We start from the raw sequence: 17089 nt of genomic DNA on the forward strand, positions 1-17089 counted from the left end.
CATTCCGACCTATATATGGGTCGTTAAAGCTCCTGCTTTGGCCACAAACATGAACATGCGTTCAGCGCTGGGGATCGGACGTGTGTAAATGCCGATGAAGCCATGGCGGAGCGTTGGCTCTCGTGGCAAGGGAACGAAAGTCAGGTTAAACTGCTCTGGAGCCACGTATCTGACCCTTGCAGACGAACATCCCACATAAATACTGACAGACGCACTGGGATTGGCTCTTTCTCCTTTTATGGTGATTTTGACATCTTGCACTACATTTCTGGCCCCAGGCCAGTGAGATTATAGATGAGATTGCAGCACGCCAGCCTCTTTGCGAGCTCACCATCTTCCCTGCGGCTTTGTCCAGATGTCCCCTGATGAACTTCTGTAAAGATCTCTGCAGCCACCTATGTCTTGCTTGTCTGGACTTGCTGCTAAGCTCTGCTAACACTCTGGCCTGGCCTGCCTGCAGCAACTAGGGCACTCAGAGGTGTGTGTGTGTGTGTGTGGGGGGAATCCTCCTTTGTTCTCAACGAGAGACCCCAGGTGCCCACACTTCTGACAACCAGCCGCTCTAGGTAGGTGCCAGCTGAGCTTTTTGGGCAGTTGGTGGCAGAATGTGGGGGCCGGGCCCTTCTGAAAATCTGGTCCAGGAACTCTCTGTTTAGCCAGCCAGATGCGAGGACCACGTTACCATATGGAGACCCTTCTGCAGTAACAGAGGCAGTGCCATGCTGCCCGAGAGCCCGCAGGCTTTGGCATTGCCCTTTGCGGGTGTCAGAGAGCGGGACATGGGCAGCCATGCCTAGTGGTCGGAGCGGGAGTCAGTAGCCAGGAATTGGGGCAGAGGCCAGCTGCCGGGCCGAAGTCAGAAGTGAGGAGTCAGAGTGAGGCAGGCCGCATCCGAGGCAGGGGCAGGAGCACTCGCAGCCATGGACTGTCAGGCATTGCAGTTGATCAGGCCACCTGCTAAGACCAGCGGTGCTTGTTGGGCTGTCCAGGGACTGGCTGTCTGTGACAGGCCAAGGTAGCCTGGGTCCCTCATTTACAGAGCTCAGAGGAATTTGGGCTTGGGGTGCCCAGTTGCCGCCCGTTTCTCACATCTCATGGCTTTTGCAGTGTTTTAAAATGCTGCTCGTGATCTCGCAGCTCTCAGCTCCAGCTTTCGGGCCAAGCAGCCGTTGCTGGTGCCATGCTGTCTGACACTCACCAGAGGGCACTCTGGGGCGCCTGAACATGTGGTTTTGGGGTGCAGTTTTCCATTGCCCCAAGCAGACACTGCTGCTTCCCCTGCCCGCTCTCCATGTTGCAGAGCCTGGGGGAAGAAGTGCTGGCAACTTGGCATCTTCTCACTAGGCTTGTGCCAGGAGGCATTTTCATAAAGCCCCAGCTCCTGGAGTCATGTGAGTATATTAGATTCTTAGCTTCCATTTAAAAATAGTAAGTTTCTGGCCCTCCTGGTGATGGATCAAAACAGGAAAACTGAGGCTCCAGCACGAGATGGCAAAACCCCCAGAACTTCCCTGTTTCCTAAAATCCCCTGGTGCTGGGAGACCTGACTTTGCGCACACGGGGTTGGTGTTGCTGGGGACAAGCTGCGAACACAGAAGCTGGGGCATTTGTCCACCAACCCCATGGACAATGAAAAGGAGCTTCCCTGGGGTCTTTCTCCCTGCCTACTATCTCCCTGATGACACAGCTGCCCTCTCCTCCCCACTGCCACTCAGCTCCCCGGCAGGGCCCAGCAGCAGGGGAAAAAAGCCCTCATTGGCTCCTGGAGGGCATGGGATGATTTGTTTAACTGAAGATGTCAACAGTAGCTAGAGAGTTCTGTATCTATTTGTTTCCTTGGCGTGAATAGACTGGTATTGACAAGAAGGCTAATAGCCTTGCTAGGTGATTTTATTGCAAGTCTTGTGATTTTGGGTGTGTCACAGAGTCCCCGGGCGATGCTCTGGAACTGCTCCCCATAAGCCAGTCAGGACTTTGGGGAGCCTCCTCTCCCTTGGCGCAGACTGTCTTCAGGGCAAGAAGCTTACACAGCTTCACCTTCCTGGGTCTCTCCTTGGAGCATTCAGCATATGCCCCTCCATGCACTTCCCACAGCATATGCCCCTCCGTGCGCCCAGGCAGGGTCCTGGGGAAGCCAAAGGGTCCTGCACCCCCACTTCGCAGTCAGACGTGACTCTCAGCTAGACAGTAAAACAGGTTTAGGCACATGGTCTAAAACAGAGCTTGCAGGTACAGAGAACGGGACCCCTCAGCCAGGTCCATTCTGGGACCAGCAAGCCAGATAACCCCGTCTGCCCTCACTTCCCATCCCCAGCCAGCTCCCCGCTGAAACCCCCTGCAGCCCCTCCTTTCTGGCCTTTGTCTCTTTCCCGACCAGGAGGTTACCTGATCTCTTTGTTCACCATTAGCCATCCCCTTGCAGTGGGGGAAAGGCCCTGGCCATTTGTTGCTAGAAGACAGATTGTCAGCCATTTATGCACACTGGAGACTTTTAATGCATAGGGGAAACTGAGGCACCCACACAGTATTCAGAGGAAACATTAAGAACAGTCCCACTTCGTCACAGGGTGCATCTCTCAAACCCCTGGGCTTGGTAAGAATCTCAACTTTCATTTCAGAAAAAAATTTCTGCCAGGCCTTGTGAAAAAAGCTCGAAAACACAACTCAGATGCTGCTTCCTAAACACTCAGAAGCCAGAAAGCAGCTACAAAGAATTTGTTATTTTTTAAAATCTCATGATTGGCTTAACAATCTCATGCTTTTGGAGCCTGACTCCTGATACTAAATGTTTGGGGCTCATTGTGCTGCATTCGGTGTTTTTACCCAGCCTCTGAATGCACTTTATTTACGGTACAGCCACATCAAGTTTCAAGTGTTAAAACCATTTGTAGATTAGCAGGATAGCAAGGGGCATCCGACACAAGGTGTAATATTCCCGAAAGGAGTCATTTCAACTCCTTCAGATTCCTGAACACAGACTCCACTAGCTTGCAACTTCAAAGAGAGCAAAATCTGTACTCCAAGCCTAAGTGGTGTAAATTCATTTGATAAACACGTGAATAACAATAAAGGGTTTTAAACTGAAAATCTGAACTGCCTGATACTGATGGAGCTGTTTAATGAGGCCTCCCCAATTATTCTGGAACGACTGTGTAAGTGATGTCAGGCTAGAGGGCCAGAAATGTTTTCTGTACCGGTTAGTTTTGTTTTTCTTGATTTCCTGGAACAAACTGAACGTCTTGTTGCATTTTATTGAAGCTATTAATCTTCTGTCCCAACATGCTGGGTAGTTATCCAGAAAGGAAGGAATAAGAAATGAAAATAAGCTTGCAACAAAGATAAAATCAAACGAATTTCGTTGTCGACTCTCCACCCGTACACTCTACTCTGGAACTCTTCCTTCTTAAACGCTCCGCCAACGCTCACTCAAACGGTTCCCGTACGGCTGCCCAAAGCTGCTGCATTCCTTGCCCAGATCCCTTCTGTGTTGGCATGGGCCAGCCCAGCCCTGCCCTGGGATGGCATCCCTGCTCCCCGGCTCCCGCTGCAAAGAAGACACAAAGCAGGGGTCTCTGTGGAAGGGAAGTAACAGAGTTAGGTGATGAGGTTACATAGATGCTTGTATCAGTAGCCAGCGGCCTGGTGTCTAGAACCATGCTTCTCCCCTCTTGGGCAGAGCTGCCAGTTATCAGACTAACATCTGCTCCCAGGCTGTGCCTGCTGCTGTCATCCAGCCCTGGGCATACTGGTTGGGCTGCTCTCGACCCCAGTGCGAGTACCCATGGGCCTGGGGCTGGATCCAGAAGAGAGGCCCAGGAAGGGCCCACTTCTTCCCCTCATCAGAGAAAGGTGCTGCTCAGAGTGAGGGAGGGTGGCAGAATCTGGGCCTAACATCCAAGGCAGGAGCGTAGCCCACACTGGTCAGGAAAGCCTCTATTTTCTGTCCTGCTGGGGTGCTGGGGCTCCAAGGCATGGCTCCATCGCCGTCACTCCCACACTGAGAATGGCCCAGCTCATGCTCCCCATAAGACCCCTTTACACTGGCAGAAAGGGCCCTAAACCAGCTGAATCTGTCTGCCAAGGAATTCCCTTGGCATTAGGGGCTTCTCTGGCAAAGGCTGTCCCAGCCTGCTTCAGATACGAAAGGCCAGAGATAGGGGAGGTGCCGAGTGGCTAAACACCTCTGGCCCAGTGACGATTCCCTAAGAGGCTGGGTGTCCTGTGTTTGTGGCATCTATGAGAGAAATTAACAAGACTGGGACTGTTCAGCTTGGAAAGGAAACGACCGAGGGGGGATATGATCGAGGTCTATGAAATCATGACTCGTGTGGAGATAGTAAAGAAGGAAGTGTTATTTACTTCTTCTCATAATGCAGGAACTGGGGGCCACCAAATGAAATTAATAGGCAGCAGGTTTAAAACGAACAAAAGGAATTGTTTTTTTCACACAACGCACCGTTCAAAAATAAGAGCCTGGCACTCCTTGCCAGAGGATGTTGTGAAGGCCAAGACTATAACAGGGTTCAAAAAGGAACTGGATAAGTTCTTGGAGGATGGGTCCATCAATGGCTGTTAGCCAGGATGGGCAGGGATGGTGTCCCTAACCTCTGTTTGCCTGAAGCTGGGAATGAGTAACAGGGGATGGATCACTTGATGATTTACCTGTTCTGTTCATTCCCTTTGGAGCACCTGGCATTGGCCACTGTTGGAAGACAGGACGCTGGGCTAGATGGACCTTTGTATGGCCATTCTAACCCCGTTGCTAGGCTCTGTATCGGTTATTCTGTAACCCGTGCAATGCACAGTGTGAGACAAATTGTAGCATCAGTACCTTGGGCTGGGGGTTTTAGGCCTAAATGACCTTGTTATAAAGCATCAGGAGAAGTCTCTGAGCGGAGCCGACGTCCCCGAGTTAGGTTATTAATGACAGAGCTAGCTTACATATTACACAGCCGAAGGACAGGGGGAAGTGCTGTGGGCGCTGGCTGGCAGTCAAGTGTAATTACAAGGGGAAGGGATCGTCGGGGGTCAGTAACTCTGGCTGCTGATTGCGGGGAAGATCTGGGTCTAATATTAACTGGAGTCTCTCTTGTTTGTGTGCTGCAAGTTGAAACCATCCTACATCAAAGGACGGAGGAACATGCAGGTCCAGCCATGCCAGTGAGAACTCATAGGGCGTGAGGTGAAGCCCAGCAGTAATGTCAGGGGACAAAGGACTCAGTCTTACTCCTTTGACTGAGTTCCTGATGACTTCATTTGGGGGTCACCAAGGTAGGAATGATTAAACAAGGAATCCAGCGAGGCCTGTCTGTGCAAGGAATGAGTTTCCCTCAGCGATAGGTTCCAGGGTATGGATGCTTCCCCACCGCCCTGGAGATAATTTCACAAGACAACAGATATGCTCAGGGCCCTGCAAGAAGTGCTGCAGTGGGCAAGTGGGGACCTGGGTGTTCACCCCGGACCTGGCCGAGATCATAGGTGAAATGAGGTAGGTGGCTCCACCTTGTCACCTGAAGACGTCCCTCCAAAGTCCAACATTGGCCCTGAGCATCCTGGATGGGATCTGGACCCTTTGTGATATCTCTGGCAAAGCTCCCATTGGCTTCTGAGGGGGCAGGATTCCCCCCATGGCTTGTCCACACTAGATGTGATGTTTCCATTCTGCACGCATCCAAGGCTCGAGAACCTGTGATTGCTCCTACGGGCATTTCAGGGTGATGGCTTGGACTCCTAAAGCAACCAGGGCTTTGATCGCTTCGTACATTAGTTGGATACCATAAAAGCCAAGATCAGCTTAACCCTGCCCTTTCCCCCTTGCTTCTCCCTGCCCTGCTCATTCCCCATGCACTTTAATGCTCACTGCTCATGCCGTCATGCCTGCTAGTTTCTGTCGTGAATGAGGTAGGGCTTCCCCCTTCCTGGTGACTGCTGCTGGTCTCCCCTGGCCATGCCCTGCTCTTTCCCGCTGCTGGCGACTGTCTAGGAGAGTCTGCATGGAGATTTCGGGTGTGGCAAACTGGGTGTAACTCTGCAGCGCACCAGCCTGCTACACACTAAGTGTCCGTGTGGACCCTGCTAGCGCGTGCTAACAGTGCAGGGGTGCACATGGCTGTACTCACATTCCAAGCAGCGGTAGGTCTGTGCATGCCAGGGAACTGTGAGTACGTGGCAGCAGGCTCCACGCGGACAGGGCGTGCGTGGCAGGCTGGAGGTGCTGAAGATGCACACCTGGGCTTGTCGTGCACCAAGTCTGCGTGTGGACAAGCCCAAAGTCAGTGTCTTGGGTGTGATGCAGCATGGGCAACCTTAACTTGGGCATTTCCTGGCTCAAACCATGCAACTGGAGGCCGAGAGGTTCAAAAATAAGAGCCTAACTCGGAAATCAGTGGCCCGATTGTGAAAAGACCTGAGCAACTAGCAGTTCCCATTGGCTTCAGTGGGAGCTCAGCATGTCTGGAAGGGAGATGACTGACGTAGAAGCAGAAGAACTGAGCTGGCATTATGTAGCATACAGCGGTTGGTTAGACCATTACTGGAGTCTGGGTCAAGTTCTGGTGTCTGCCCTCTGATGCAGACGGTGAAAACTTGGAGAGAGTTCTGAAAAGAGCCACAAGAATGATCTGTGAGCCAGAAACCTGGATTTTACCCCATTGGAGCCGCTGGGAGCTCAGCGCTTTGAGAAGTGAGGCCACATTATTTAGGTATCTAAACAGAAACGAAGGCAACTGATTTTGAGACTCATCCCCTGGTGTCCAAAAGCAATACATACATATATATATCTATAGAAAAAGAAGAAGAGACCTCAGTTTGCTGCTGGCACCTTGTGTGTGCTTTTATGAAGCTTCCCGATTAAAGCAGTTTTATGACTCTGATAAAAGCCCATTAACGGACTGAAAAGTGGAGAATGCCATAAAGCCCAGGCAGAAAGATTCCCTGGGTCTGTCTGTTATGTTGGCACAGAGGGCAGCAGCCATGCTCGTCTGTCACCGCCGTGCCTGGCTTGTCTCTTCCAGGTTTCACCATAGCCAGCGAACGTGCTCTGGGCTCACAGGTCTTTCCTCGATGGGCTAATAGAGCTGGATTATGCACGGTCATGTCAGATATCAAATGAGCTACCCCCAGCATTATCCCCGCCGTTGACACGAGAGTTGTGTGCACTAGGCCAGTGAGGTGTAGCCAGTCTAGGATACCCTTCTCCATTTAATAGCTGTCTGCCTGTAGGTCAGCCAGGGGTTATTTGTCACACAAACCAGGAATGCTCACACTCCAGAGCTAGCCAGAGATTTGGATAGATATCGGTTATCTGCATGGGAAGAAGCAAATGTAAAGAAGAGAAATTGTCCTGACTTGGCAGTTTTATGGGCATCTGAGCACACGAGCTTGGCTGGGGGCTGGGCTGACTGAGCGTTTCGCTAAAAGCAGACATTCCTCTCCTCCACCCTAGGCAGCCTTCACTCCAGTGCAGCCCCCTGCTGACTCCCTGCGTCTCCTTGGCCCACTAAGGTCTGTAGGTGCCTAACTTCTGCTGAAATCCATGACAGTTAGGAGCCTTTGTGGATCCAGGCCTTCGTGTCTCTGTGCCTCAGATCCCATCTGTGCCATGGGGATAACAAGTCTACCCTGCCTGACGGGTGTGTGAGGAAAAACACATTAAATACAGCAAGGTGCTCAGAGAGAAAGAGATCCCTCCCTAGCCTCTCTTCCTGTCTGGCTTTCATGTTGTCAGGGCACACTGACATTTGTTCCCAGCCAGCCAGACACACAGGCTTGACAGGCTGGGATGGTTTCAGTTATTTACCCCTGAGTTTCAGTCATCAAGGAAATACTAACTGGGATTTGGTGTTTACTGGGTGGACAAGCATGGGAGAGGCCAATCAATTTCACGGTGGTCTGGAGCGAAATTGCTGGATAAGCCGATGAGGAATGGGCACTGCTGTGACCTTTCATATCTGGCAGTAGCAGAGAACAGAACATGCTCACCTCTCCTCCGGTTGGAAATTTATTAAAAAGCCACAGGTCTTTGTTAGATAACCTGTATGTTCCTTCATCATTTTCTGTTCCCTCTTCAATTTATAGATATCCTGATACTGCTCAGACAGTCCACCTCACATTCACATGCGGGGTGGAGTAAGATTTTTACTTGGGGCTGAGTTTGCTGATATTTGGCTTGCACATGAATGGAGAAGCCTGAATCTTGTTTTCACCCAGAATACGCTTGCAGAGAGAGCAGCAGTTTCCTTGTGTTGAGGTCAGCTTGCCTCAGTGCTGAAACTCCCCTTCATCGAGCAATAACACAGTCATCTAAAAACGTTTGCGGTACATTTCAGGCTGGATAGACAGACCTTTCTTTGGCAAGCTGCCCTGGGTCACAGAGCTGAGATGAACTCTTGTGCAGAGCCGCCATGTGTCCCTGAAAACTGGAAACTTCCCTGTACCAGGGCATGTCCGGGGATCCTTGTTGGTTACGTGCATTTGGTCCCGTGTCTGTGACCCCTGCAGACTTCTGCATGAAGGAGCCTCTGCCCAGGGGTGCTGGTGAAACTGAGAAGAGACTGGTGGAGTGTGTATGCTTTTCAAGCCTACACCAGGTGGTTGCCCTCTGACACTCCTCCCTAGTCCCAGCAGCATGGCCTCTGGGGGAGTCTCCCCACCCAGTCTCACCAGGGTGACCAGACAGCAAATATGAAAAATCGGGACAGGGTGGGGGGTAATAGGAGCCTATATAAGAAAAAGACCCAAAAATTGGGACAGTCCCTATAAAATCGGGACATCTGGTCACCCTACTCACCTGCTCGCTCTTCAAGGTAGTCTCTGTAAGGTTACCAGCCTCCCTGCAGAGGTGTAAACATCAGGCTATTTTAAGTGCTGGCAAACATCTGGGTGAGTTTGTTACATTCCCGTTCCAGCTTCCACCTTGACATGCCAGTGACTGAGTGGTAATGCAGACGTGATTCTCTAGGCAGATGCTTGGGCCGTGGTCTGTGGGCAAGGAGGAGTAAGGACGGAAAGATCTCTTGGGAGCAACATTGTAACACCCCACAGCTCGGTATATGGACTTGTGACTCATGGGCCAGATCCTCCGCTGGAGTAAGTCAGACTAGGCGAAAGTGGAGCTCCAGGGATTTGACCCATTGTCTCCAGCGGAGCTATGTCAGTTCACACCAGCTGGGAACCTGGCCTACTGACGCCAGTGCCGGTGACCTGTTCTACACCAGCTGTGCATCTGCCTCATTTACTCCGTGGAGCTACAGCTGATTTCCATCATCTGGGGATCTGGCCCATTGGCTACAATAGAGCTGACCTGGGAGACCTAAGAGTAGAAGCCCCAATCTGGCCCCAAACCAGTGGTCCATGTGCTCCCTGACTGGCGGGGAAGCCTGTTGTCATATAGCCCTATCCTGTTTGTCCAGCAGAATGTAAAGAGCAAAGGTTCCCCTTTAAAAGGCGGGCGTCTCAAGTGCAATTCCCCCTCTTCTGACTATCCCCCCTGGCTTTTTGAGCCTTTGAGTGTCTATTCGAGTGTCCCTGGCCCGGAGGAAAGGCACTGATAGCAAATCTCTTTGGAGCACTGCAGGGGTAGTGAGCTAGTCCAGGGGTGGGGAAACGTGGGTGTTCTGAGCAAGGATTCATGTCTTTCTGACTAGCCTCAGAGCAGAGTGTTTCACACAGACATTTGAAATATGATTTCAAGGAAGGTGCAAGTTAAGGGAGCAGATTATGATGAGATTCCCCACCCAGAGAGGAAGGAAACACATGGCTGAAAATGCATCTTTCCATGATTAAATGTCAGGATGTACCTTGAATTAAGGACAAGGACCGTACCACGTTTGCCAATGGCTGGTCTACACTGGGAAATTGCATCTGCATAGCTACTACACCCCTGAGAGATGTAACTGGACCAACCCAACTCCCGGGGTAGCCAACATGAGGTCGATGGAGGAATTCTTCCATCCACCATCTTTCGGGGCAGCGCATTACCTCTGCTGATGGGAGAACCCTTCCCATCAGCATAGGTAGTGCCTATACTGAAATGCTTACAGCATGCATTGTAGACATACCATAACTGTCAGTCAGGCTTAGAAGAGGATTTGGCTATTATTACATACCATTGTGGGCTTTCAGGGCTTATTTCCTCAATTTCACTGCCAGGGAGACCATGGGCACCTAATCTCTACAGGATGGTTATGAGGTTATAACATGGTGTGATCCTGTCTACAGAAGGGATCTAGGCAGAACACTGTCAGGGCATTATTTTAGAGTAATATGAGCTACCAACACAGTCTGACTTGCTGTGTCGAAGGCAGCTGAAGACTTCCGATGGGTTTCATTGGGTAGATTCTAATTTCCTAATTAATGCTGAATTCTGGAAGTAAGATTCATTCGAGCTGTCCTCATCTTTACGATGGGGCACCCTGGTCAAGGCTGTGTCCCTGCTCTCAGGCTCACCCCAAAGACCCTTCTAAACACAAATAGTGGTGCAGAAAAATCCTTGGAACGTTTTAAAAAGGAAATTGTAGTAAATCAGGACATGCAATTTAAAGGGTGCTGCTGTATCAGAGAAGTGGGGTTTTTCAACACTGAAACTGACCATGATCCTTTCCACATTCTTGGAGCACGAAGTGATTTGGTTTGCCTTTCTCAGGGCACACCTACACTGCCCTGCAGTTTGGATTATGGAGTTGTGAATAGCAGCGTTTACCAAAGTGCTGCACTGTATCTCCCCTGTGTGGATGTGAACTAAAATTAACTTGTTCAGGGGGTAATCTTCAACGAGCCAGCGGACATTGTTTTCAGAACAGTGGTTCTTGTAGATTCTCCGGTACATCATGTTTTGCAGACAGTGTGGGAAGAATCTATCCTGAATGGAAGTCTGCATGCCGTAGAGGAGCACCTCTGCAGAAGATGATTTTTAGCAGTACAGAGTCTTCAACAAATGAATCACAGTAGCTACAGTGCAGCTAGCTTATGAATAGGGCCCTACCAAATTCACGGCCATGAAAAACGCATCACAGACCGTGAAATCTGGTCTCCCTCCATGAAATCTGTTTTTTTGTATGCTTTCACCCTGTACAATACAGATTTCACAGGGGAGACCAGTGTTTCTAAAATTGGGGGTACTGACCCAAAAGGGAGTTGCAGGGGGTTGTGGTATTGCCACCGCTACTTCTGCGCTGCCTTCACAGCTGGGCGGCCCGAGAGCAGTGGCTGTTGGCCAAATGCCCAGCTCTGAAGGCAGCGCCCTGCCAGCAGCAGCAGCACAGAAGTAAGACTGGCAATACCATCCCATGCCATCCTTACTTCTGCGTTGCTGCCTTCAGAGCTGGGCGGCTGGACAGTGGCAGCTAGTGACTGAAGGCCCCGCTCTGCAGGTAGAGGTGCAGAAGTAAGGGTGGCAATACCATCCCATGCCATCCTTTCTTCTGCACCGCTCTCCAGCTGCCCAGCTTTGAAGGCAGCACTGCCACCAGCAGCAGCACAGACGTAAGGGTAGCAGTACCATACACCCCCAACCAATAACCTTGCTACATTCCCACAACTGCTTTTTGGGTCGGGACCCCTACAATTACACCACTGTGAAATTTCAGATTTAAATATCTGAAATCATGAAATTAACAAATTTTAAAAGCTTCTGACCGTGACATTGACCAAAATGGACCATGAGTTTGGTACGGCCCTATTTATGAATGACAGCGTTTCAGAAGGGGCATCTTGCTGTTGCCGTGTGCTCCAGTCCACGTTCAGGAATTATTCTATAGCCCAGACTCTCTTCTATGCCAAGAGTTGCTTGGTGCAGGGTCCTGGCATAAGTTATAGCAGCCTAAAGGCTGTTTTCACTTGTAGCAGCCAGCTGTGGTCCCCAAGGGACTGTACGGGGGCTACAAATCGGTGCAACACAGGGGCACTCCACTCCTATGCTGGGTACCGGCAGGGGAAGTTGGCACAGGAGTCAGCTATGCCAGCATCGCATCCACCGAGAAGTCCCAGATACTGGGGCATTCTTAGCTGTCCAGGTGGAGCCAGATCCCAGCCAGGGTGTATCCCTGTTTTATTCCATTCCAGAGATATGCTTATACCACCCTCACCCCTGTCGTGGCTGTGCACCTTAGTGGAAAGCTGCTGGAGCAGAGCCTGTAGCCATGGCTCTGCCTCCCTTTGTCCATTCATTATGCACACCTTTTTCCCAGATTACGTTACAGAGTTGTGGGTGGTTGGTGTAGTAGCTGGTTCTGCTTGGAGATGGTAGCCTGGCAAAGGGGTGTTACAGAATAGCAGTGAAGAGGTATGATCAAAGGTTGCCATCTCTACAGGCAGAGTTAAGAGTGCAGATTTTTGTGTATGAACTTTCTAGGTTTTTTCATGCTTGAATTGGAGAGGGGTTGGATAGGAGGGGGCTACACCTCTAGGGGAGTGGGAAAGAAGTGCAGCTGCTGGCAGAGAAGATTTTATCCACCAGCAGCTGCAAGTGAAAACTTCTCCATTGTAGGCTAAAGTCTGAAAGAAAAGTGTAGCTCCTGATGGAGAAGGTTTTGCATGCGCCTGGCCCCAGTCAGTCAATCAAGTTTCTGTGTGCCCAGCTGTGCCCAATCAGGGTTAGGTGCCCAGTACATACGTTTTCAGTTCTAGCATGAATAATAGTTAAAAGTGACCATCAGTCCAAATTCTGTTTTTTAAATAGCTGTTGCACAAGATCTACTCAGGACTCACCTCTCTTCAAAGACCTGTGTGGAGAAACGTGTTTAAAGCAATAGCTGTGCTGCTCAAAGATTTCCCATTAAAATCTAGATAGAGAACCAAACAAACTGTACAGAAAATCAAAGGACCATAAAAACTATTCCGGTGTGGAATTTAATGCCAATTGGTCACCTACTTTTAGGGGAAACCAGGAATTCCTGACCCATTTCAAGCCCAATTTAAAACTCAGCCTTAACTATGGAGTTGCCAGCCAGGAGTCTTCAAAATGTTGAGAGATTTTCATGTGCTGCCAAAAACAGGCTATATCGTGTGAACTTCAGACAGGCAATGGCCATTGTCAACCACTTATAACAGCCACATCTGGACAGAATTTCCCAAGGCCAGCAAAAGGCACCTTCATGACCCAAAGAACAGTCCCCTGCCAAATTTCAAAGAGCTGCTGCAAACCTTGTGAGTGTTAAAACTTTTCAGGAGAAGGTCAAAACAAGCTTTATCAGTGCATCTCTCTCCTTTCCCACCAGGCTATAAGAGGCATCTGTATTTACACCTGAAGCGAGTTTTAATTAGGTTCTTCATATGGATTGTCTAGATAATTTCAAAGCCTGCAGTAGATTTTGGATGTGTATCTCAAATGCATGTTTGTCTTTGTTGCTTTCTAGGTCCGGACTCTCTTTGTGAGCGGCCTTCCCCTGGACATCAAACCGCGGGAGCTCTACCTGCTCTTCAGACCCTTCAAGGTACTGTTTGTCTGCTCTGCAGGAGTGCTGGGATCTGAAAACACATGTACTCCTCAGAGGAGCATATTGTTGTATCTGACACACTTCTCCACTAACGTGGCCATGTCGTTATATAGCTAGTGTCAAAAGGGGGTGCAAGCGATGTGAGTAATACACAGTGATGACAAATGGCTGAGTATAGACTGGGGAGAGGTGTCTCAAGGTGTGAGCCAGAGGTCAGGAATAGATTTGGTCTTACTTAACATACTCATTAGACAACTACCAATTGGCCAAGGGTGGGCTTGTGGGATGGGGCTCAGGAGATTTGGGTTCTGTTCGAGGCCTTGCCACAGACTCTCTATGGGTCATTGGACCAGTCATTGGGGCCTGATGTTCTGTGGAGCTGCAGATCCCATTGACTTGAGTTGGGGACGCTCAGCACATCTGACAATCAGCCCTTCATTAATGTGTGCCTCATTTCCTCATCTGTAAAATGGGGTATCATTCTCTCCTTACATCACAGGCGTGTTGAGAGCCTATATCCATGAATGTCTATGATGCACTCAGATACCGTGCCCTTTGGAGCCACAGAAATGCCTGTTATGGGGTAGTTAGTGGCAGCGATGCCTAGTTCAAACCAGACTCTACTTTACACTTAAAACAAGAGTTCATCCTCTGCTTTTCCCATGAAGCACAGCATGGCCAAGAGTTGCAAAGGTCGGGCATCTAACTAAGGAATCTGATTTTCAGACATGCTGAGCATCCAGCACCCTCTATAGACATTGCTGGACACTGCTCAGAACTTTTGAAAATCTGGCTAAGTTTAGATTTCTGGGGTGGGGGTTAATCTTGGCCTGAGACAGAAGTGGGCAACATGTATTTGAACTTGGAATGCATGTGATGTAGCATGGTCTAGTGGTGTTTGGAGCTCATACTGTGCTAACATAAAGGCAAGCTACAGGTGTAAGATTTCTCTACTATATTTTGTGCTAAGTATTGTGATACTAAATATGCCAGGAAGCAGGAATGAATTCAGGTAGTATCATTTATTTAAGGGTCTAGAGAGACTGATTTAAAAGAAAAGATAAAAGCTAACTCTGTATAGTTTGTACTCATACTTGTAAGGTGTAAACACCAGTGGGCAAGGAATTGTTTAAGCTGGTCCAGGGAGGTCAAACTGAAAGTAGTTAGATAATATTAAGGCAACAAGATGGGTGAGTGTTATGGCATGCACTAGGCCACAGGCTCCCTGCTGAAAGCCTCAGAGTCCTGCCACACCAGTCCCAGGAAAGGAGCAGTAAAGGAGTCCTCCAAGCAGCCTAGAGTGGCTGCAGAGGGCAGCCAATCAGGGCCCAGGAGGGCAATATTAAAAGGAGCTGCAGTGCAGACCATACTCAGTTCCTTGCTGGAGCCAGAGGAGTACACATGGTGCTCCTGGCTGGCCAAAGGGAACTGCAGCACCACGGATAGCTCAGTGCTGGCAGGGACTGGGGAACCGAGACCAAGCTCCTGGCTGGCTGCTGGGCCTGAAAGTACCTTTGCCCTGAGGTCAGGGTGAAGCATCGGTGAAGACTGGGGCTGAGGGGAAGTGACCTAGGGATCTGAAAGTATTTTTTTGTATAGGTACACAATGGTGCGTGGCTGCTATTCTTAGGGTCCCTGGGCTGGGCCCCGGAGTAGAGGGCAGGCCTGGGTCCCCCTGTAGGCCACTGGGGAAGTGGCCCACAATTAGATAATGATAAACGTCCCAGAAGGGGATCTGAACTACTCAGTGGCCCAGCTGGGGTCAGAAGGTTCCAGAGAGGTAAAAAACATTGCCTCCAAGGAGGAAGCCCTGTAGGTATGACCCGACCTGATGCCAGGCTGGGAATGTTTAAAGATTACAAATACACCTGACCAGAAGGGGAGCTCATGAGAGGTGGATGCCACGTTGTTACAGTTGATCTTTTATTGGATCAGCTTCTGTTGATGAAAGAGACAAGAAATGGAAAACCTGTCTTATGAAAGGAGACTAGAAGAGTTGGCTTTTTTAGCCTAACCAAAAGAAGGCTGAGGGGAGATATGATTGCTCTCTATAAATATGTCAGAGGGATGAATACTAGGGAGGGAAAGGAATTAATTAAGCTCAGTACCAATGTGGACACAAGAACAAATGGATATAAACTGGCCAACAGGAAGTTTAGACTTGAAATTAGATGAAGGTTTCCAACCATCCCAGGAGTGAAGTTCATGAACAGCCTTCCAAGGGGAGCAGTGAGGGCAAAATACATGTCTGGCTTCAAGACTAAGCTTGATAAGTTTATGGAGGGAATGGTATGATGGGATAGCCTAATTTTGGCAATTAATTGATCTTTGACTATTAGTGGTAAATATGCCCAATGGCCTGCGATGAGATGTTAGATGGGGTGGGATCTGAGTTACTACAGAGAATTCTTTCCTGGGTGCTGGCTGGTGAGTCTTGCCCACATGCTCAGGGTTTAGCTGATCGCCATATTTGGGGTCGGGGAGGAATTTTCCTCCAGGGCAGAGTAGGCAGTAACCCAGTGGGCATTCATCTGGGATGTAGGAGATACAGGGTAACTCCCCAGTCTGCCATTTTCCCTCATGCCAGGTGAGTGAGCTGACCACCAGGCTGTTGGCCATTGGGGGGCAGGTCTCTCAGTATCTCCTGCTGGAGATGTTCCACTCCATAGGAATAATTAAATTGCCATTGAGACAGAGAAAGCAAGATAGTGATTGGCTCCATAGGCTGACGGTTAGGGCACTCATGTGGTAGACCGAGAGTCAATTCCCTGTGTTTCTCACATTCCAGATGAGTGACCTGACCATCAGCCTGTAGAGTCAGTGTGTCTCTCTCTCTGCCCAGTGAATATGAAATATTGATACCATGTTGTATAACAGGTCCAGTAGGAGAGGTCAAGAAGGCCACCCTTGGATAGCCTGGTAGTCAGGCTACTCAGCTAGTATATGGGAGACCCAGATTCAAGTCCCTGCTTCCAATCAGGCAGAGCAGGGATTTGAACCAGGGTTTGCCGCATCTCAGGAGAGCGCCCTGGGTTCAGGCTCTCTCAAAAGGTCTCTGTTTCATTCCCATGCAAAAGAGGGGAAAGTTTGAAATCTTGCTAAGTTTCATGCAGTAAGAAATCTATTTCCACACTAGCTCTATAACAGTTCCTTTCCTCACCTACCCCCTCTGTCCAGCTGCCAGTCAATGCCCTTCACTACTCTTATTCACCCCAAGTCCCCTCCGTCTACCCAGCCCAGTCCCACAGGGAATTATTCAGCCTCACTCTAGTTGGAAGAGTTCTAAAAGAAACTAACCTGCAAAATTGTGAGAAGATCCCAGCCGCTGCCCATCCTTGCCTTCTATGCTTGGTTTTCAGACTTTGCATGAGAAGGAGCAGCTACTGACTTCGTCTCAGCTGTGTCCTCCATACCTCCACTGACCCCTGTGAATGGGTATCAAACCCTGCACCAGCACGGGAGGGGTTAAGGAGCTGCTTTGGGCTGGAAAGTCTCAGCCCTCCATACCTGCAAACCAAGCCAGGGCTGGAGGAGGAGTTAAAAGGAGGGAACTCCGCTGGGATGGAGGCAACTGGCTGTTGAGTTCCCCAGCACCCAGACAGCCAGCAGTGTCTCTGCCCTTGCAGAACTAGGACAAGAATCCCCTGGGCTAAGAC

General features: G+C 49.8%; 1 protein-coding gene across 3 annotated transcripts in view; it reads left to right on the forward strand.

The window, feature by feature from the left end:
• Positions 1-17089, forward strand: part of RBPMS (RNA binding protein, mRNA processing factor) — a 133943-nt gene that overhangs the window by 22972 nt on the left and 93882 nt on the right. For all 3 annotated transcript variants that reach the window (XM_030565273.1, XM_030565274.1, XM_030565272.1), the window contains exon 2: positions 13353-13430. In XM_030565273.1, the coding sequence (XP_030421133.1) occupies positions 13353-13430 (78 nt within the window). The remainder of the gene's footprint in view (positions 1-13352; positions 13431-17089) is intronic.

The sequence above is a fragment of the Gopherus evgoodei genome, chromosome 5, assembly GCF_007399415.2.
Source record: "Gopherus evgoodei ecotype Sinaloan lineage chromosome 5, rGopEvg1_v1.p, whole genome shotgun sequence".
NCBI lineage: Eukaryota > Metazoa > Chordata > Testudines > Testudinidae > Gopherus > Gopherus evgoodei.